The 21,787-nt window shown below is 52.0% G+C and overlaps 1 protein-coding gene across 1 annotated transcript in view; it reads left to right on the top strand.

The window, feature by feature from the left end:
• Positions 1 to 21,787, top strand: part of LOC148045258 (uncharacterized) — a 56,166-nt gene that overhangs the window by 15,394 nt on the left and 18,985 nt on the right. The window contains exons 3-4 of the mRNA XM_087715239.1: positions 3,704 to 4,689; positions 17,234 to 17,246. Of these exons, the coding sequence (XP_087571365.1) occupies positions 3,704 to 4,689; positions 17,234 to 17,246 (999 nt within the window). The remainder of the gene's footprint in view (positions 1 to 3,703; positions 4,690 to 17,233; positions 17,247 to 21,787) is intronic.

Genomic DNA, 21,787 nt, shown 5'->3' with positions numbered 1-21,787 from the left:
GGAAATGGTCCCCTGGGAGTTTGGGTCCCGCTTGAACCTTCATCCTTTGGCCGCCCGGCGGGAGGGACCCGCTCGGGATCCTTTCCCTTTCCCTCCCTTTTCTTCGGTCTCCCCTCTGGTTATAAAGGCAAGAATACATTTGCATTCCCCCAACGCGGCTGGAAATCGAAGGAAGAGGCTGAAACACCCCCCTTCCTCCCCTCGGAAGAGATTGCGGAGGATCCCCTTTTCCCTCCTCGGAGGATCCGGCCTCGGTTCTTCCTCCTCCAGGGCCCTGGAAGGCGCGCAAAGGAACCCAGCGCTCTTTCCTCTCCCCCAAACTTTACGGACAGAAGGCGGAGTTGTCCTGGGCGGATTTGGGCGATCCTTTCAGTCGCTGAACGCAAACTAGGGGCTCCGGTCGCAGGTGCAAAAGGCCTCCCTATTCGGGCGGGGGGGGGGAGACGATGCCGCTGCGCCCGGGACCCCTCCTGTCCCTCGGGGCGGCGCTGAGGTCTCTCTTGTGGGGCGGGGGGTTGCGGGGAGTTCCTGGAAGCGAGGAGGTGGGAGGGGGGGGGAGATAGCCAGGGTCCCGTTTGGCTCTTCCTCCCGGCCTCCAGCTCTTTCCCCAGAAGGAAACGCCTTCCTTCCTCCGCGTTACGCCGAGCCTCGTTTCAAGGCTGCGGTTTTGAGCCCAGGCAAGACGGGAACCAAGGAGGGTTTTGCACAGAGCTTCTTCAGCTCGGACAGGATTGGGGGGAATGGGAGGATTTCGATGCCTTGCGGGCAGCTGGGCATTTGCACCCCCCACTTCCTCCCTCCTCACCGTTGCAGCCATTGTTGGTCCAAGACGGTTTCCCTCCCCTGGGATGGGGGCTCCTCTCGTCCACCCAACTCCCAGCCGCCCCCTTCCTGGTCTTTGCCCGCTTCCCTCCTGTTGCCTCCTTCGCAGGGCTGCTCGGTCCTCCGGAGCACCGAGTTCTCTCCTCTGCTCCGCCCCAAGGCTCCCCTGGAAGGCGTCTCACAAAAGCCACTGGGCGGCGCGCACCTTACAGGGAACAGTGGGGGGGGGGGATCCCCTCCTGGGATCCGCTTCTTTCCCCCTGGTCCCCGATCCCCCCTTGGGATCCCTGGCATTCCAGTGGATCCCCCCGTCCCTCCTTGTCTCCCAATGGCCTCCCGGGATCCCCTCGGGCTGAGCTCCGTCCCTTCCCGGGATCCCTTCGGCTGCTTGGCTCCTGGCCCGGCGGTTCTCCTCCTGGGGGTGGAAGGGCCTTTTCCCCGGGGTCGCCCGAGACCCCCGGGGGGAGCCTGGGAGGCTTCGGAGCCTGCGTGCTGCGTCTCCCTGGCAGGAGAAGCCGGGGAAGGGAGGAGGCGGGCCTTCCCTTCGGAGCCTCCCCTTCAGCTCCCCGGGCGAAGCTCCGCCGCCCCCGCCAGGAGCCTCCCGCGCCCAAAGGAGCCGCCCGAAGGGAAGGGGCGGGGGGAGGGGCGGGGCCACCGCGGCTCCTCCCACCGAATCCCCGCCCTCCCTCCGCCTGTCCGTGTGGCTGGCTGGGGCCGGGGCGAAAGGAGGGGCCGGAGTGGGGACAGACGCGCAAGCGCAGAGGACGCTGGGAAAGCAGCTCCCTCCCAGCGAAGGAGGTTGGTGGGCGGAGCTACGGAGGCCTAGAGGGACCCTTGCTGAGGCGGAAAACCAGGTGCGGAGAATGAAGTAAAAGAAGGGAACGTGGCGGCGAAGGGAAGGCTGGAGCCCAATTTGGCGCTTGGGGGTCACCGCCGGAGGAGGAACGGTGTCGAACGACATCAGGAAGGCTGAGAACCGAATTGTTCTAGCGGGTCCCTTTCTCTCCTTTGGGGGAACATCAAGGAGGCGGTGCCTGGAGAGGAGAAGGCGGGGCTTCGCAGGAAGGAGGGGCTGGTATATGGAGCGCCTTCCCTTTCGGAACCAGAGAGCTGACGGAGGGAGCGGTTCGCTTCGGAGGCGGAGAAACCGGAAGTAAGTAGAGTCTGCTGGGACGGAGTGGCAGCCTGGGAGGGTCTCCTTCGGGTCCTCGGGAGGGGAGGCCTCGGCCTGGGCCTCTCCTGCGGTGAGGAGGACGCCGCCGTGACCCGCCTCTCTTTCTCCCCTGCAGGAGGACGGAGGAGCCCGGCGGGGGAGGGAAGGAAGCGCCGCCCGAGAGGAGGAGGAGGAGAGCGGGCCCCGCGGAAGAGCCCCGGGAGACGGCGGGGAAAGGCCGGGGGGCTCCGGAGCTGCAGGAGGGATGAGCCCAGCGGGAGTCCGGGAAAGGCGGCTGCCTGGAGGGCGATGCGGGGAGGAGGAAACGGGCGGAGACGCCGAGACGGGCCTAGAGGGCGGTGGGTCCTTCGGAAGACCCCGGAATCCCCAAAGGATCCAGGAGGAAGAAGAGAGATATCAGTGCCCGGAATGTGAAAAATTCTTCAAGAGAAATCAGTCTCTTCAAAAGCATCTAAAGGTCCATTCAGGAGAAAAACCTCATAAATGTCTGGAGTGTGGCAAGAGCTTCAGTGAGAGGAGCAACCTTTATACACATCAAAGGATCCACACAGGAGAAAAGCCTCATAAATGTCTGGAGTGTGGCAAGAGCTTCAGTGAGAGGAGCACCCTTTATAGACATCAAAGGATCCACACAGGAGAAAAACCTCATAAATGTCTGGAGTGTGGCAAGAGCTTCAGTGAGAGGAGCAGCCTTTATACACATCAAAGGATCCACACAGGAGAAAAACCTCATAAATGTCTGGAGTGTGGCAAGAGCTTCAGTGAGAGGAGCACCTTTTATAGACATCAAAGGATCCACACAGGAGAAAAACCTCATAAATGTCTGGAGTGTGGAAAGAGCTTCAGTGAGAGGAGCACCCTTTATACACATCAAAGGATCCACACAGGAGAAAAACCTCATAAATGTCTGGAGTGTGGCAAGAGCTTCAGTGAGAGGAGCAGCCTTTATACACATCAAAGGATCCACACAGGAGAAAAACCTCATAAATGTCTGGAGTGTGGCAAGAGCTTCAGTGAGAGGAGCACCCTTTATAGACATCAAAGGATCCACACAGGAGAAAAACCTCATAAATGTCTGGAGTGTGGAAAGAGCTTCAGTGAGAGGAGCAGCCTTTATACACATCAAAGGATCCACACAGGAGAAAAACCTCATAAATGTCTGGAGTGTGGCAAGAGCTTCAGTGAGAGGAGCAGCCTTTATGCACATCAAAGGATCCACACAGGAGAAAAACCTCATAAATGTCTGGAGTGTGGCAAGAGCTTCAGTCAGAGGAGCAGACTTTATGCACATCAAAGGGTCCACACAGGAGAAAAACCTCATGAATGTCTGGAGTGTGGCAAGAGCTTCAGTGAGAGGAGCAACCTTTATAGACATCAAAGGATCCACACAGAAAAAAAACCTCATAAATGTCTGGAGTGTGGAAAGAGCTTCAGTGAGAGGAGCCGCCTTTATGCACATCAAAGGATCCACACAGGAGAAAAGCCTCATAAATGTCTGGAGTGTGGCAAGAGCTTCAGTGAGAGGAGCAACCTTTATAGACATCAAAGGATCCACACAGGAGAAAAACCTCATAAATGTCTGGAGTGTGGCAAGAGCTTCAGTGAGAGGAGCAGCCTTTATGCACATCAAAGGATCCACACAGGAAAAAAACCTCATAAATGTCTGGAGTGTGGAAAGAGCTTCACTGAGAGGAGCACCCTTTATAGACATCAAAGGATGCACACAGGGGAGAAACCTCATAAATGTCTGGAGTGTGGAAAGAGCTTCATTCAGAGGAGCGATCTTTATGCACATCAAAGGATCCACACAGGAGAAAAGCCTCATAAATGCCTGGAGTGTGGCAAGAGCTTCAGTGAGAGGAGCAGCCTTTATGCACATCAAAGGATCCACACAGGAGAAAAGCCTCATAAATGTCTGGAGTGTGGAAAGAGCTTCAGTGAGAGGAGCACCCTTTATACACATCAAAGGATCCACACAGGAGAAAAACCTCATAAATGTCTGGAGTGTGGCAAGAGCTTCAGTGAGAGGAGCAGCCTTTATACACATCAAAGGATCCACACAGGAGAAAAACCTCATAAATGTCTGGAGTGTGGCAAGAGCTTCAGTGAGAGGAGCACCCTTTATAGACATCAAAGGATCCACACAGGAGAAAAACCTCATAAATGTCTGGAGTGTGGAAAGAGCTTCAGTGAGAGGAGCAGCCTTTATACACATCAAAGGATCCACACAGGAGAAAAACCTCATAAATGTCTGGAGTGTGGCAAGAGCTTCAGTGAGAGGAGCAGCCTTTATGCACATCAAAGGATCCACACAGGAGAAAAACCTCATAAATGTCTGGAGTGTGGCAAGAGCTTCAGTCAGAGGAGCAGACTTTATGCACATCAAAGGGTCCACACAGGAGAAAAACCTCATGAATGTCTGGAGTGTGGCAAGAGCTTCAGTGAGAGGAGCAACCTTTATAGACATCAAAGGATCCACACAGAAAAAAAACCTCATAAATGTCTGGAGTGTGGAAAGAGCTTCAGTGAGAGGAGCCGCCTTTATGCACATCAAAGGATCCACACAGGAGAAAAGCCTCATAAATGTCTGGAGTGTGGCAAGAGCTTCAGTGAGAGGAGCAACCTTTATAGACATCAAAGGATCCACACAGGAGAAAAACCTCATAAATGTCTGGAGTGTGGCAAGAGCTTCAGTGAGAGGAGCAGCCTTTATGCACATCAAAGGATCCACACAGGAAAAAAACCTCATAAATGTCTGGAGTGTGGAAAGAGCTTCACTGAGAGGAGCACCCTTTATAGACATCAAAGGATGCACACAGGGGAGAAACCTCATAAATGTCTGGAGTGTGGAAAGAGCTTCATTCAGAGGAGCGATCTTTATGCACATCAAAGGATCCACACAGGAGAAAAGCCTCATAAATGCCTGGAGTGTGGCAAGAGCTTCAGTGAGAGGAGCAGCCTTTATGCACATCAAAGGATCCACACAGGAGAAAAGCCTCATAAATGTCTGGAGTGTGGCAAGAGCTTCAGTCAGAGGAGCCACCTTTATAGACATCAAAGGATCCACACAGGAAAAAAACCTCATAAATGTCTGGAGTGTGGAAAGAGCTTCACTGAGAGGAGCACCCTTTATAGACATCAAAGGATGCACACGGGAGAAACCTCATAAATGTCTGGAGTGTGGAAAGAGCTTCATTCAGAGGAGCGATCTTTATGCACATCAAATGATCCACACAGGAGAAAAGCCTCATAAATGCCTGGAGTGTGGAAAGAGCTTCAGTCAGAGGAGCAGCCTTTATGAACATAAAAGGATCCATTCAGGAGAAAAGCCTCATAAATGCCTGGAGTGTGGAAAGAGCTTCAGTCAGAGGAGCCACCTTTATGCACATCAAAAGATCCACACAAGAGAAAAGCCTCATAAATGTCTGGAGTGTGGAAAGAGCTTCAGTCAGAGGAGCAACCTTTATAGACATCAAAGGATGCATTGTGGAGAGAAAGGGATGAAATGCCTGGAGAGTGGAGAGCACTGTTCCCTCTAAGGTGCGGCTGCGCCGCCGTGCACATTGCAAGAAAACACCGCACGGCCGTTTTTAACTGCGCGCAGTGATTTCTGCCACAGGTTCCGGAAGATGAGGGGAATAGCTGCTGCCGCCTCTTCCTCCAACAGCGCTGCCAGATTTGCCGCCAACGCTGCAGCCAAGGTGAAGCCTCCAAAGCTCCCGCAGGCGCCCCCACCCATGGCAGCGGCGGCGGTGCCTCCCCCTCCGCTCGGAGCACCTCAGCTGGGCTCTGGGTTACCCCTGCCGCAGCCTCCACCTCCTCCGCGGTTTTTCAGAAGCCATGAGGCCTTTTTCCCTGCTCCCCCCCCCTCCGCTGCCTTCCTACTATCTCCTGCTGCCAAATGGCTCCTCAAAAGCGTGGCGGAAGGGAGAGGGATAACACGGGGGCCAGCTCAGGTGCTCTGCGTGGAGCCTCCACACACAATCGGTGTGCTCCACAAACGTTCTTGTTCACTAGCTCAAAAGGGCCCTCGCTGTTTCTCCAGGCAGCCCCCGCCCCTCCGTCCAGCCGAAGGTCGCTCCTGGCAAGGCAGGCTCCCCGCAGCTGCTCGGAGGCTCTGCTCTCCTCCTCGTAGCGCCGTGAAATCCTTGGGTGGCTCCCAGCTCCTCTGCAATGCAGCCAGTCCTTGACTTAGCCTCCACGCAGAGCACCTGAGCTGGCCCCCGCGTTATCCCTCTCCCTTCCTCCTCCGCCGTGCTTTTGAGGAGCCATTTGGCAGCGGGAGATAGTAGGAGGGCGGCGGGGGGGTGGGGGGGTCAGGGAAAAAGGCCTCATGGCTTCTGAAAAACCGCGGAGGTGGAGGCTGCGGCAGGGGTAACCCAGCGCCCAGCTGAGGTGCTCTGAGCGGAGGGGGAGGCACCGCCGCCGCTGCCATGGGCGGGGGCGCCTGCGGGAGCTTTGGAGGCTTCACCTCGGCTGCAGCGCTGGGCAGCAAATATGTTGGTGCTTTTGGAGGAGGAGGAGGAGGCAGCAGCAGCTATTTAGTGGCAGCGGGGGGTTCGTTGGCATCTTCAGTGGCAGCCCTGCCTCCTGTAAAAAAAACCGAAGATGGAGCAGGTCCACGCAGATGACGTTGTTGCCACATGACTGGAGGAGGAATTCTGGGAGTTGAAGTCCACAAGGCTTAAAGCTGTCAGGTTTGAAGACCCCTGGGGTTTTTTTTCCTAAAGGGTTAGGGGTGCAAAGGTCTTGTAACTTGACAGCTTTAAGACTTGCACGCCTCAATGCCAGAGTTTCTTGAGCCAACATTTTGGTTGCTAAGCAGGACCGTTGTTAAGTGATACTGATATTATATAACACTTTTAATTAAGCGGGTACCTTGAATAAACATAATTTGAGTTTCAAATAACACTGATTTCATTGTAGTCTTAGGTGACATCTGTGAAAAAAATTCAGGTGCTCAGGCATGAAAATATGCCGCTCAATCACTATACTTTTCTGCTCACACTGAAAAAAAATTAGAGGGAATATTGCCAGTGGTCAATCCCCAACTTCTCATTACCTGCAGAAAAGTCCACTCCCCTTCACAATGCCTGTGCAGGTTGGAGGTATTTTGTGTTTTTTAAATCCAGCGGGTTAGGTGTGTATGAACTCATGGGGGGGGGGGGGCGTGGGGCTTTTACTAATTTAAAAACTAGTGATTCACTTAACAACCGTGTTAATTTATAAATTAGTGATTCACTTAACAACTGCATTATTAATTTAAAAACTGCAGTGACAACCCTGTTACTAATTTAAAAATTAGTGATTCACTTAACAACCGTGTTACTAATTTATAAATTAGTGATTCACTTAACAAGCGTGTTACTAATTTAAAAACTGCAATGATTCACTTAACAAGCGTGTTACTAATTTAAAAACTGCAATGATTCACTTAACAACCATGTTACTAATTTAAAAACTGTAATGATTCACTTAACAACCATGTTTCTAATTTAAAAACTGCAGCAATTCACTTAGCAACCGTGTTAGTAATTTAAAAACTAGTGATTCACTTAACAACCGTGTTACTAATTTAAAAACTGCAGCAATTCAGTTAACAACCATGTTACTAATTTAAGAACTAGTGATTCACTTAACAACCGTGTTACTAATTTAAAAACTGCAGCCATTCATTTAACAACCGTGATTCTAATTTAAAAACTGCAGTAATTCACTTAACAACCGTGTTACTAATGTAAAAACTGCAGTGATTCACTTAACAACCGTGTTACTAATTTAAAAATGGCAGTGATTCACTTAACAACTGCATTACTAATTTAAAAACTGCAGCAATTCACTTAACAACCACGTTGCTAATGGAAGCAGAAGCGCAACAGCCAATGTTGGGGAAGGGGAAGGGGTGGCGCTCGCCTGTTCTCGCCACCGCCACCCCTTCACCCCTGGTAACAGCGACCGTTGTGCTGCTGCTTCCAGACGGGACGCTGGAGGAGCTGCTGGCGGGTAGGTGAGATCCCCGCCTAAAGACGCCGCCGAGGGCCTGGCAGAATATATCCCGCTGGAAGCGGCAGCGCTCTGGACCACGGATCCCCAGGAGAGCTGCCGGCTAGAGCTGTGCAAGAAGCCCGCTTGGGTGGGGAGGGTGGGCAGCCCTTGCCCGTCCTGGCCACCGCCGTCCCCTCGTCCCGGGCGGCTGTCACAGCACCCCCTCTAGCTGGTGTGGGGGTGGCTTCAGGCTGTTCCTGCCCTTCCCCTTTTGGCTGCCGCTGCTTTTCTGCGGTGCCCAAGCTGGCCCAGCCCTGACTCGCTGCCCTAAACTCAGGGAGATCCTCTGCAGTCCCTCTCGTCTGGTTGGGATGCCAGCGAGAGTGTGTTGGGCTGAAGGAAGGAGGGATTCTCTCTCTCTCTCTCTCTCTCTCTCTCTCTCTCTCTCTCTCTCTCTCTCTCTCTCTCCTCCCTCTCTCTCTCTAGAAACATATATCATGTTTGCAATAATTTACCTTTTTTTCTAAATAGGCACAGTTCCCTTACCGGAACCCTCACTCACTCAAACACACACACACACACACACACTCACTCATGCACAAAACCATTTTTCTCCATTCCAATTCAGATCCTATAAATCAATTGCTCTGTGAAACATCTGTGAAAAAAATTCAGGTGCTCAGGCATGAAAATGTGCTGCTCAAACACCATACTTTTCCGCACACACTGAAAAAAAATTAGAGGGAACATTGAACAGAAGTTGCCTCCAGAAGTTGTGAATGCCCCAATACTGGAAGTCTTTAAGAAGATGTTGGACAGCCATTTGTCTGAAAGGGTTTCCTGCCTAGGCAGGGGGTTGGACTAGAAGATCTCCAAGGTCCCTTCCAACTCTGCTATTGTATTATATTAAACATAGTTTGTAACTCATTCCATATAGGATTATGAGTAGAAATAATGCTTTTAAACAAGCCATTTTTGTAGGATTTTCACCATATGCTGGAGTAATCTAGGCACCACCCATTGTGGGACGCTTGGGGTACCCCATCTGGAACAAGGGCTGCCCTCTTAGGAGAGCTAAATATTAGTGGGAGAAGTTCCATGGAGGGGGGGGGCATCTGGTGAAATATCTGAGTGATTTCAATATGGTGCAATTGCTCTCAAAGATGGGCTCATTAGAAAAGAATGTCTTTGGTTGGGGAGGGGTCCACTATACAGAATCCGTCAATAACTCTGCATTACTACTGACCTTTTAAAAACAACAACTGAGCATACCAGTGTTCAGATTTTCTAGATTCCCGTAATTGAGTCACAAGAGCAAGTATAACTGGTTGTTCAGAGACATCTTCAGAAGGCCATGAATGATTCTTTGGGAGTTTTTAAGTTTGGGCCAGATATGCTTACAAAATTTAAACAGGCCCTTTTCTCTCTCCCCTCCCTCCCCATTCTATCCTGCCGGCTGCCAAACAAATTATGGTATAGACCAGTGGGTCCCTAACTTGGCAACTTTAAGACTTGTGGACTTCAACTCCCAGAATTCTCCAGCCAGCTCTGCTGCCCTGTTGCCAAGTTTGGGAACCACTGGTTTAAGTGAATCTGGCTTCCCACTGACTTTGCCAAGTTTGGGAGCCCCTGGTCTAGACATCTGAGAGGAGTAAAAGCATTTCCACATCCATTTCTTGTGAGTCTCTTACATTCCCCATTCCAGGCAGTTTCCAGCCTCCTTGCTCACTTGCGGGAAGGGGGTGTGTGTGCTTAAACCATGAGGTCGAAGGGATCCTGACCCCTGGAGAGCCGTATTTTGGAAGGGTCAGAATCCTGCACCCTCATGGTTTCCTCTGCAAATGGTGGGGAAGAAGGACTGACTTCTCGGGACAAGGACGGTGGCAGAGTCAGGTCAGGGGGAGACCAAAGCAGGAGAAAACCAGCCACAAAGCCCCCCTTCACAGCCCAAGGGATCCTGCGTGGCGCTGGTTAAGGGGCAGCCTTAGAAACTCGGGAGGTGGTGAGTTCTAGTCCTGCGGGAGCCCTGAAAGGCAGCTGGGTGGCCTTGGACCCCTCCCTCCCTCTGTTGTGATGGGGAAAAGAGGAGGAGGAGGAGGAGGAAGGAGCAACCGGTCTCTTCCCCACTTTAAGCCATGCATCAAGTAATAAGGGGAGTCCAATAAATGCAGGCACTCCTTGACTTATCACCAGCCATTCGCTTAGTGACGGTTTGAAGGGGGGTCCGGACTCCCCCTCCCCGCCCTGGCCGGACCCCGGGGGGGGGGGGGGCTGCGAGGCTCCTGTGGCCGGAGGGGAGAGAAGCGCCGGTGGGACGAGGCTCTGGCGGGCAGCCTTCCCGATGGGTGGACTTCAACTCCCAGGATTCCCCCGGCAGCCGCTTCCAGATTTGGGGGCCTCCCGGACTCCCCCCCCCCCTTTTCCCTCCGTCTTTGGAGGCAACTTTTGTGGCGCCCCTCCGAAGGCAGCCCGGGCAGCGCCTGACCCCTAGTGGCCGCCTGTGGGAAATGCCCGGGAGACCCTCCCAACATTCAGGCTGCTTGAAATGGGGAGCAAGGCGGGCGGGAGGGGAGGGGGGCAGCAGCGCTCCTTGCCCTCCATGGAGCCCCCCCCACCCTTTGCCCCGCCCACTTTCCCTCCCCACGTGCGGGGGGCGGGGAGGGGCTTTGTGCATGCTGCGCTTTCTGTATTGGCACGTGGCGTTTTGTATCCTACCCCGTTTGTCCAAACAATCATCTTTAAACAATCTTGGGCGTTTGTGTAGTTGTGTGTCCAGTGGGAGGTGTGGAAATGGCAAAACTGACTTAAAGAATGTCTCTAATTTGGTTTCGAGTTGGAAATCGCTGCTGGGCTTTTTGCTCGAAGCTGGAAGAAAATATGAATCTGATGTTTTTTTTATTTTGGATGATTAGGATGATTTTGTAAGTGTAGAAAGAGCTTGAAATGTTGTTGAGAAGCAAAAAGGTCGGGAGGGTTTTTTGTCTCATCTTCTGCGGTGGCCTCCAACCTTGGCAACTTTAAGACCTCTGGACTTCAACTCCCAGAGTTCCTCAGCCAGCAAAGCTGATCTACGGCACCAAAGAAACTCAGAAGTCATCAAAGTTGTTGAAAAGAGCCAAGAACCGAATTGCTTTTACACAACGCTCAGCGACTCTCCTCTCCCATCGGATGAGTCCTGGACTTTATAACGGTTCATTTAGCGACCATTTAGTGACATTTCCATTTGTCCGCTTCTGACCACTGCATCGCACGGTCACGCGATCAAACTCCAGATGCCGGGTAACGGGTTCATATTTACGACGGTCGCACTGTCCTGGGGTCACGAGATCCCCTTTGGCGACCTTCCGACAAGCAAATTCAATGGGGAAGCCAGGCTCACTTAACAACCACGTTACTCACTTAAAATTGCAGTGATTCACTTGACAAGGGTGGCAAGAAAAGTCAGCAGTGAGGTTGGAGTTCTTCCCTACTGACGGGGTATCAGGTCTGGGGTCTCTCCCGTCCTCTGGAGGCCACCTTCCTTCCGCCTCCTCCAGCCTGGGACGGCAGCCCAACAGGTGTGGTTGTGTGTGCAGAGGCAGCGTGATGAGGGATCCCCCTCCCTGCCTCCCTGGGGAGCCCCACGTGGGATGGGGGACCTCAACCCAAGCAACCCTCCCCCCCCCATTCCCAATGAAAGAAACACAACAGCCGTCGTTTTGGATAACTATATTGGTTTTAAAAAATACAAATACTGCACAGTTGCCATCAGAGCACAAAGCATCCCTTGGCAGACCCCTCCCCCGACAGCACCCCAAGTTAACAGCACAATGAAAAAGGGAGGGGCTGCTGGGGGGGGAGAGCTTTCTGAGAAGGATGGAGAAAGAGCGTCCAGCTGGAGCAAAGACCCCTCCTCAATCAGTAAGCATCTGCACCAGGCAGGAGCAAGCAGTGGGCTGGTTTAGTTGGTGCCCCCTCCTCCTTTCTCACCCCCACCCCCCCCCCCAGTTTAAAGGCAGGCTTGCTCTCCCCACAAAGGAGGCAGGGCGCCCCTCAGCAGCCGGGGGTCTCCCTCCTGCCAGGGTTCCTGAGGAAAGAGCTTTCAAAAGGCGCCTCTCTCCAAGTGCAAACGAGAGCCGGGCGGAGAAGTCAGCATTGCTGCTGAAGCAAACCCTCTAAGGCAGCTTCTCTTCTTCCAAAGGGAAACGTCTCTACTCAACATTATTCCTTGAAGCAGAAGAGGGGCTGTCCGCTTAATTTCCCATCAGGTGGATGGATTTGGACAATGGACCAGCTTTTCTGCAGGGGGAGTGAAATCAAACTTCATTTAAGAAGTAGGACGTCATCCTCAATGGAACCAGAGGGAGGGGGATTCCTGAAAGACCTGGGATTTTTGAACAGAGGACAATTGATTTGATTTGATTTAATAAATTTATAGGCTGCCCAATCCCGAAGGACTCCGGGCAGCTTACAGAAAATAAATTTTAAAAAGTGAAGAGTTAAAAAAAACCGGAGGAAAACAAATTTAAAAACCACATCATGCACCCAGTCTAATCGGGGCTGGACCTCGGTCAAGAGGTCAACAGCCCGAGGCCTGCCGGAATAGCCAGGTTTTGATAGCCTTTCGGAAGGCCATGAGAGTGGGGAGGGTCCGGGCGCATGCGCGAGAACGGGAATGGCCGCCGAGCTCTAACGCTCCGGCTACCGAAAAGAAACAGCGGAAAATTCCAGGCGACGAGGACCCCGAATATGACAACAGAGGGGTCCTCGCAAACGATCAGCTGTCAGGCTTCCAGGGAAGGTAACTTTCTAAGGAGGGGGCTACCTTCGGGTGGCCCCGGGACGGCGTTACCTCCCTCGGTGACTTTTCTTCCGATCAGCTGGGCGGCGGCGGTGGCGGCGTTGCGCGAGCGGCGGCGGCTTCGGCCCCGCTGCCTCAGGAGGCTGCCCCGCTGCCTTGGGAGGCTGGATCCGGACTTTGAAGTGCCTGTTTGGTTTGGAGGTTTATTTTTCTACCCTCACCGTAATCCTGGTGCCTGGCATTACGGCCCTATTGACGGCTCCCTCTTGAACAGCTGGGTGGCGGTGGTGGCGGCGTTGCATGAGCGGCGGTGGCTTTGGCCCCGCTGTCCCAAGAGGCTGCCCCGCTACCCTGGGGAGCTTGATCCGTGCCCTGATCAAAGGGTAAGGAGCTGCATGGAAGTGCCTGCTCGGTCTGGAGGACTTGGTCTTTATCCCCACCACAATTCTACTGTTTTGTATTGCGGCCCTGTTGACTGCTCTTTCTCCCCTTGGTACGACATCTCCTTTGGGTTCTACTGCTGCTTTCACTGGGCCTTGCAACGTTTTATTTACCATCTACCTTCCTGGATTGTGATCCCAGGTCTGCAACAACAAACTTTTTATTGTGTTGGGTACCATCTGCTGCTGTTGCTGCCTCAGGAGTGCCACGTCAGGCAAAACCGTCTACCAGACCATCTTGTATTGGACACCATTACCCCGGAAAGGCAGCATATGTGGTCCTCTGGCCCCCTCCAGTGGCCATTACTGGCGCTTCCTCTAGTTCTAGGCTGGTTTCATCATTTTTTCCACCTCTACCGCCTTCTTAATTACCACCTACACACTCCACTTACAATTATAGCCATAATTACATCTGCCGGGCCTCTGCACATACGAACTAACTGCATCCAGCTGGTTAATATTATCTTTTATCGTCCAAGGGAAACCATCTTAACTGCCCAGACTTTGCCTTTACTGACACTATTGATAAATCGGACTTTAACAGCTTTAACAATTTCTTCTAATCGCCTGGACTTTTTGGGACCTTCCCAAATACATAAGAGGGGACGAAGGCTACTCCCCCTTCTATATATACTCTTTTATAAGATCTACGGACGCTGCGCAAACTTTTAAATGGTATGCTGAGTGCATGGGATTGAATGTGTGAATTGGATGATCCCACTTTTTATTACCCTATGACTCTTGTATTTTATGTGTTTTAATTATCACGTGGGGACTGCTTGAGTGTATAAATGAGTGTGCTTGATTCGGAGGACCTGCCGGGAGTTGCGGGGGCTATGGGGGTGGCTGAGGGGGCTAAAGACACGGGAGAGGGTCGGGGTATTGCGGTCGTGACAGGGAGGGGCAGATACGGCGGGGACTCTAGGGCAGGCCATTACCGGGGAAGGAGGGTTCGCTACATCACAGAGATCCCTCCTTCCGGCCCTAGGAGTCCCACTCCAAGACCAGATGGTGTAAGTAATCAGGACCCTGGTCTCAGGCTGTTGTCGCTAAATGCCAGGTCTGTTGTACATAAAGCACCTCTCGTCCGGGACTTAATTTTAGACGAGAGGGCAGACCTGGCATGTATTACTGAGACCTGGCTGGGCCCAGAGGGAGGAGTCCCCCTTGTAGAACTGTGCCCAGAAGGATTTCAGGTGCTGCATCAGCCGAGAGCCCAGGGAAGGGGTGGGGGTGTGGCCGCTGTTATCCGGGAGTCGTTAGTTCCTCGTAGGGTCCCTGCTCCGGAGATTGTCGGGTGTGAGTCTTTGCTGTTAAAGTTGGACCTCAAGGGTCAAGTGGGTTTGCTGCTAACGTACCTGCCTCCCAACAGCGTTGCAGCAGCCCTCCCCTCGCTCCTCGAGTCAGTAGCCGAGCTGGCAGTTGAGTTCCCTAGGCTGATGGTCCTGGGGGACTTTAATCTGCCGACGCTCGGTGAAAACTCTGATGGGGCGCAGGAGTTCATGGCTTCCATGACAGCCATGGGCTTGACTCAAGTAATTCGAGGCCCAACCCATTCGGCGGGACACATGCTTGACCTTGTATTTCTCTCGGAGCAGTGGATGTGTGATCTTGGTCTGAGGGGGAGTGACATCGTACCCCTGTCGTGGTCAGACCATTGCCTACTGAGGCTCGACTTCCGGAGGCCAAACCCCCACTGTAGGGAGGAGGAACCGACCAGGTGGTTCCGCCCCAGGCGTCTTATGGAGCCAGTAAGGTTCCAGACAGAGCTTGGGGTTATTCCTGATACTCTCACCCACAGTCCGGTAGAGACTCTGGCTGCTGCGTGGCACTCGGCAGCGTCAGAGGCCCTCGACCGGATTGCGCCACTGCGGCCCCTCCGAGGCAGCGGATCCCGGAGACCACCTTGGTTCACCGAGGAGCTCCGGGAGATGAAGCGCCGGAGGAGATGCCTAGAGCACCGTTGGAGGTCCGATAAGTCCGCATCGAACCGAGCAATGGTAACCACCTGCACCAGGGAATATACTAGGGCACTTAGGGCAGCTAAAAGATCACATATAGCCTCCCTGGTTGCGTCCGCTGAGTCCCGTCCAGCCGCCCTGTTTAGGATAACCCGCTCCCTGTTGAACAAAAGGGAGGCGGGGGAACCCTTGCAGGGCAGAGCTGAAGAATATGCCCAATTCTTAGCGGACAAAATTGCTCGGTTTCGGACGGACTTGGACTCCACACCTGCAGTTCCAGCCGAGACTCAGAGGGACCAAGTTCAACAGCTCTGGGTTGAGTTTCAGGAGGTTACCCCCGGGGATGTGGACAAGGCCATGAGAGCTGTGAGTTCCTCCACCTGTGCTTTGGATCCGTGTCCCTCATGGCTGGTTTCTAACTGCAGTGAGGTGACACGAGGCTGGATCCAGGCGGTAGTAACCGCCTCCCTTCGGGAGGGGAACTTCCCCGCCGCACTGAAGGCGGCGGTGGTGAGACCCCTCCTGAAGAAGTCATCCCTTGATCCAGCTGTCCTTAATAACTACCGCCCGGTCTCCAACCTCCCCTTTCTGGGGAAGGTTGTTGAGAAGGTGGTGGCCTTCCAGCTCAAACGGTCCTTGGAGGAAGCAGACTATCTAGACCCCTTCCAGTCAGGCTTCAGACCCGGTTACAGCACTGAAACCGCCTTGGTCGCATTGATGGATGATCTCTGGAGAGCCAGAGATGAAGGACATCCCTCCATCCTGGTCCTCCTTGACCTCTCAGCGGCTTTCGATACCATCGACCATGGTATCCTTCTGCGAAGACTGCGGGAGGTGGGAGTGGGAGGCACCGTGTTACGGTGGTTCTCCTCCTACCTCTCGGACAGGTCGCAGTCGGTGTTAGTAGGAGGGCAGAGATCGTCCCCAAGGCCCCTAAAATATGGGGTGCCGCAGGGTTCGGTCTTATCCCCCCTACTATTTAACATTTACATGAAACCGCTGGGAGAGATCATCCGTAGGCACGGGATTAGATACCATCAATATGCGGACGATACTCAATTGTATCTGTCCGCCCCGTGCCAAATCAATGAAGCGGTTGACGTAATGGACCGGGGACTCGAAGCCGTCATGGACTGGATGAGGATTAACAAGCTTGTGCTCAACCCAGAAAAGACCGAGTGGCTGTTGTGTTTTCCTCCCAAAAATTCGGCCATTAATCCAACACTCAGGCTGGGGGGTCAAATTCTACACCCCTCAGAGAGGGTTCGCAACTTGGGAGTCCTCCTGGATCCACAGCTGTCATTCGACCATCATATAGCAGCTGTGACCAGGGGGGCATTCGCCCAGGTACGCCTGGTGCGCCAGTTGCGACCCTACCTGAACCGGGAGGCTCTCACAACAGTCACTCGGGCCCTCGTGATCTCTAGGCTGGAATACTGCAATGTGCTCTACATGGGGCTGCCCTTGAGGAACATCCGGCGACTTCAGCTAGTACAGAACGCAGCCGCGCGAGTGATCGCGGGTGCACCCCGATTCACCCGCATTACACCTATCCTCCGCGAGCTGCGCTGGCTACCTGTCGATCTCCGGATGCGCTTCAAGGTGCTATTGACCACCCATAAAGCCCTACATGGCAGTGGATCTGGATACTTGAGAGACCGCCTTCTGCCAATTACCTCCCTACGGCCTATAAGATCTCATAGGTTGGGCCTCCTCCGCATCCCATCGGCCAGCCAATGTCGGCTGGCAACCACAAGGAGGAGGGCCTTCTCAGTAGCGGCCCCGACCCTTTGGAACGAACTCCCCGTAGAGATCCGTACCCTCACCACCGTCCAGGCCTTCCGCACAGCCTTGAAGAACTGGCTCGCCCGTCAGGCCTGGGGATAAGGACCATTACCCCGCCCGAATGTTGTATGCATGTTGCGTATTATTTTATTATGTGTTGTCGTCTTAGTACTGTATTGTATTGTATTCCCCTCTCCCTGGTTTCTGTGAGCCGCCCTGAGTCCCCTCAGGGAAAAGGGCGGCCTACAAATAAAATCAATTCCAATTCCAATTCCTCTGGGGGTAGTTCATTCCATAGGGTCGGGGCGGCTACAGAGAAGGCCCTCCCCCGGGGAGCCGCCAGCCGACATTGTCTGGCCGACGGCACCTGAAGAAGGCCCACCCTGTGCGATCTTATCGGCCGTTGGGAGGTATGCGGCAGAAGACGGTCTCGCAGATATCCGGGTCCCAGGCCATGTAGGGCTTTAAAAGTAATAACCAGCACCTTGAATCGTGTTCGGAGACCGATAGGGAGCCAGTGCAGCTCACGGAGGATAGGTGTAGTGCGGGTGTATCTTGGTACACCCAGTATCGCTCGCGCGGCTGCATTCTGGACTAATTGTAGTCTCCGAACACTTTTTAGGGGCAGCCCCATGTAGAGCGCATTACAGTAGTCAAGTCTTGAGGTGACGAGGGCGTGAGTGACCGTTTGAAGTGCCTCCCGATCCAAATAGGGCCGCAACTGGTGCACCAGGCGAACCTGGGCGAAGGCCCCCTGGTCACAGCCGACAGGTGATTTTCTTTTTCTTTTTTTTTAAATTATTTTTTATTTTTTATTACACAGACAACAATGGGAAAGGGAGAGGGTGGGGAAAAAAAAGAAAGAAAAGGAAAAAGGGGGGGGAGGGAAAACCCATCTTCACATACAATATGTCGTTTAATCACAGGTGCATCCCTACTAAGTTTATACATCCCGTATCTCTCTATTGTATATTTAATAAGCACCACAATAAGCTAGGGTTTAAGAAACAAAAAACAACAAAATAAAACAAGGGAGAGAGAGAAGAAAAAAAAAAGGAAAAAAGGGGTAGGGGGAGGAGGGGGAGGCCAAAAAGGGCAAAAAAAATAATAATCCAAAAAGGAATGGAAAAGAAAAGAGGAAAAAAAAAAAACATCATCACATGCAACATGTCGTTTGATTACGGTTGTTTTAACATCTACATCTTCAAATAATGTTTACCATCTCAGATATTTCCTCTAATGTAACTAAAGGTCTCATTTTCCTTCTACCATATATATTCAGTTAACATTAGCATTGTTTTCCCCCAGGGAATATACTTCTATTCATTGTTAATCTTGCATTTCATACCTTCAAACAGAGATCTTATTCCTTCATTGTTCAACAAGGCATCGCTGCCTGTATATACCAGTTTTCATTTGTTCCCCTATTAGAATTGCCTTATCAGCAGCGAAATATTATTATAGTAAGTTCTTAACCTTATACATTATATCACCAGACCTTATATTAGTACTTCCTTATATCATTGTTGAATTATTTCACATCATAATTATATCATCATTTACTTTTTCCAATTAAGACATAAGTGTATCATTTTTCATTTCCAAGATTTTGTTTTTTTTTCCCTTAGCCATTGATAAAACAAGTCCCATATCTTATAAAATTGTTCATCCTCTTGCTCTCTAATTTCAAATGTCAATTTACTCATTTCGGCACAGTCCATTATTTTTCGAATGATTTCTTCCTCTTTTGGTATTGTTTCATTTTTCCAGTTTTTTGCAAATACAATTCTGGCTGCTGTTAACACATTTACAATCAAATATTTTAAGTCTTTGTTGTAGGTTTCTGGTAAAATTCCCAATAAAAAGATCTCTGGTTTAAAGTCTATTTGTTTGTGTATCATTTTCTCCAACCACATGTGGATTTTAGTCCAGTATCTTTTGGCTTCAGTGCAAGTCCACCACATGTGGTAGTATGAGCCAGGTATCTGGTGACATTTCCAACACTTTTCTGATTTATTCTTGAACATTCTTGCGATTCTGGTCGGGGGAATGCCGGACAATTTTCTGTTGCTGCTCTGGCTCTGTGGAATGAGTTACCAACAGAGATCCGGACCCTCCCCACCCTTGCAGCCTTCCAAAAGGCTGTTCCGGCAGGCCTGGGGTTGCTGACTCAAATCAGGTCAACCCCCAATTAACCTAGATGTATGTTGTGTTTTTAAAATGTTTGTATTATTTTACATTCTTCCCCTGTATGTTATTTTATTTTATTCATACTTGTAAGCCACCCTGAGTCCCCCCTGGGATTGGACGGTATATAAACCCATTAAATTGACAATTGATTGATCAGCCATTAGGTTGCAACCTATTGGATTGCAACCTAATTTCTTGCCCTTGTGGGCTACAGGGGGCTATAGGGCAGTGGAAAGGATTTGCTAAGACTATGATTATTTCCACCTGCATCTCTTTCTCTCCAGTAACCCCACCCGCCTCCTCTGCTATTGGGCTTAGCAAGATCTGCAGGCATGTAGCTCAGTTTCCCCTTCTCTGAAATGGGCCCCTGCGCCCTGCCTAGCTTGCCTTGACGTGGCTCCCCACCTAGTCAGTGCAGGTGTTTCTGCCCGTGACCCGTCAAAACCGCGCCCAATTAAACTGCGTCGCTGACGTCATCAACAGGGCGACAACAGCCAGCGCGGAGAAAGAAGGGCTTTAAATAGCGCTTTGAAAGCAAGCCGATTCAACTTAAAGTAAGGGTTAGGTTTAGGGTTAGGTTAAGGGTTAGGGTTAGGTTAAGGGTTAGGTTTAGGGTTAGGTTAAGGGTTAGGGTTAGGGTTAGGTTAAGGGTTAGGTTTAGGGTTAGGTTTAGGGTTAGGTTAAGGGGGGTTAGGGTTAGGGTTAGGTTAAGGGTTAGGATTAGGGTTAGGTTTAGGGTTAGGTTAAGGGTTAGGATTAGGGTTAGGGTTAGGTTAAGGGTTAGGGTTAGGGTTAGGGTTAGGGTTAGGTTTAGGGGGGTTAGGTTTAGGGTTTACAGCGTGCTTCTGTCTCCGCGCTGTTGTCGCCCTGTTGATGACGTCAGCGATGTGGTTTAGTCGGGCGCGGTTTAATCGAGTGCGGTTTTGTGGTGGAACCGTTTCTGCCTCCCACCAGCCTTCCAAGCCGAGGCTGAGGGCTCCTCCGTGTCCTGCAGGGAGCCCGGCTGCTCAGAGGGGCCACCTCAGCTCAGGGGCTCTGGGCTGCCCCGCCCTGAGAGAGGCAGGTGTGGATTCTGAGCAGGAGCCTCAGGTAGGGAGGTTGTTTGGGGGGCCAGGGGGCATCAAGAGGGCAGGCTGTGGGGGTCCTGTCTTGGGACCTGGCCAATGTTCCCTCTAATTTTTTTTCAGTGTGTGCGGAAAAGTATAGTATTTGAGCAGCACATTTTCATGCCTGAGCACCTGAATTTTTTTCACAGATGCTTCACAGAGCAATTGATTTATAGGATCCGAATTGGAATGGAGAAAAATGGTGTGTGTGTGTGTGTGTCTGTGTGTGTGTGTGTGTGTTTGAGTGAGCTTGAGGGATCCAGTAAGGGAACTGTGCCTATTTAAGAAAGAAGGTAAATTATTGCAAACATGGTCAATCGAAGATAAGTATGGGGACAGGTTGGGCGGTAGAGAGAAAGTGATAAAAGAGTGGAGAGAGGAAGAAAAAAAGAGGGAAGAGAGACAGAAAGAGACAGAGAAGGACAGAGAAAGTGACAGAAGAGTGGGAAAGAAGGAGAGAGAAAGAGAGACAAAGAGAAAGAGGGTGAAAGAGACAGAAAGAGACAAAGAGGAGAGAGAAGGACAGAGAAAGTGACAGAAGAGTGGGAAAGAAGGAGAGAGAAAGAGAGACAAAGAGAAAGAGGGTGAAAGAGACAGAAAGAGACAAAGAGGAGAGAGAAGGACAGAGAAAGTGACAGAAGAGTGGGAAAGAAGGAGAGAGAAAGAGAGACAAAGAGAAAGAGGGTGAAAGAGACAGAAAGAGACAAAGAGGAGAGAGAAGGACAGAGAAAGTGACAGAAGAGTGGGAAAGAAGGAGAGAGAAAGAGAGACAAAGAGAAAGAGGGTGAAAGAGACAGAAAGAGACAAAGAGGAGAGAGAAGAGAGAAAGTGACAGAAGAGTGGGAAAGAAGGAGAAAGAGAGACAAAGAGAAAGAGGGTGAAAGAGACAAAGAGGAGAGAGAAGGGGAAGGAGAGAGAAAGTGACAGAAGAATGGAAAGGAGGGAGAGGACGCCAAGGCTGCAGGGCTCCCGCTCCTTCCTCTGGGACGTTGGCCTCGGGAAGTCCGTAGCGCGGTCTAGAAGGGATGCCACAGTCTGGGCGACGGTGGGCGCAGAAAGCCAGCCTGGATCCCGGAGAGAGCGAGTGGAAATGGTCCCCCGGGAGTTTGGGTCCCGCTTGAACCTTCATCCTTTGGCCGCCCGGCGGGAGGGACCCGCTCGGGATCCTTTCCCTTTCCCTCCCTTTTCTTCGGTCTCCCCTCTGGTTATAAAGGCAAGAATACATTTGCATTCCCCCAACGCGGCTGGAAATCGAAGGAAGAGGCTGAAACACCCCCCTTCCTTCCCCTCGGAAGAGATTGCGGAGGATCCCCTTTTCCCTCCTCGGAGGATCCGACCTCGGTTCTTCCTCCTCCGGGGCCCTGGAAGGCGCGCAAAGGAACCCGGCGCTCTTTCCTCTCCCCCAAACTTTACGGACAGAAGGCGGAGTTGTCCTGGGCGGATTTGGACGATCCTTTCAGTCGCTGAACGCAAACTAGGGGCTCCGGTCGCAGGTGCAAAAGGCCTCCCTATTCGGGCGGGCGCCCGGGACCCCTCCTGTCCCT

Source organism: Thamnophis sirtalis, unplaced genomic scaffold, assembly GCF_051295495.1.
Source record: "Thamnophis sirtalis isolate CommonGarterSnake01/CBP01778 unplaced genomic scaffold, rThaSir2_p1.2 scaffold_5, whole genome shotgun sequence".
NCBI lineage: Eukaryota > Metazoa > Chordata > Lepidosauria > Squamata > Natricidae > Thamnophis > Thamnophis sirtalis.
The sequence above is the reverse complement of the archived record's forward strand: the minus strand, read 5'-3'. Positions and strand labels throughout refer to the sequence as shown.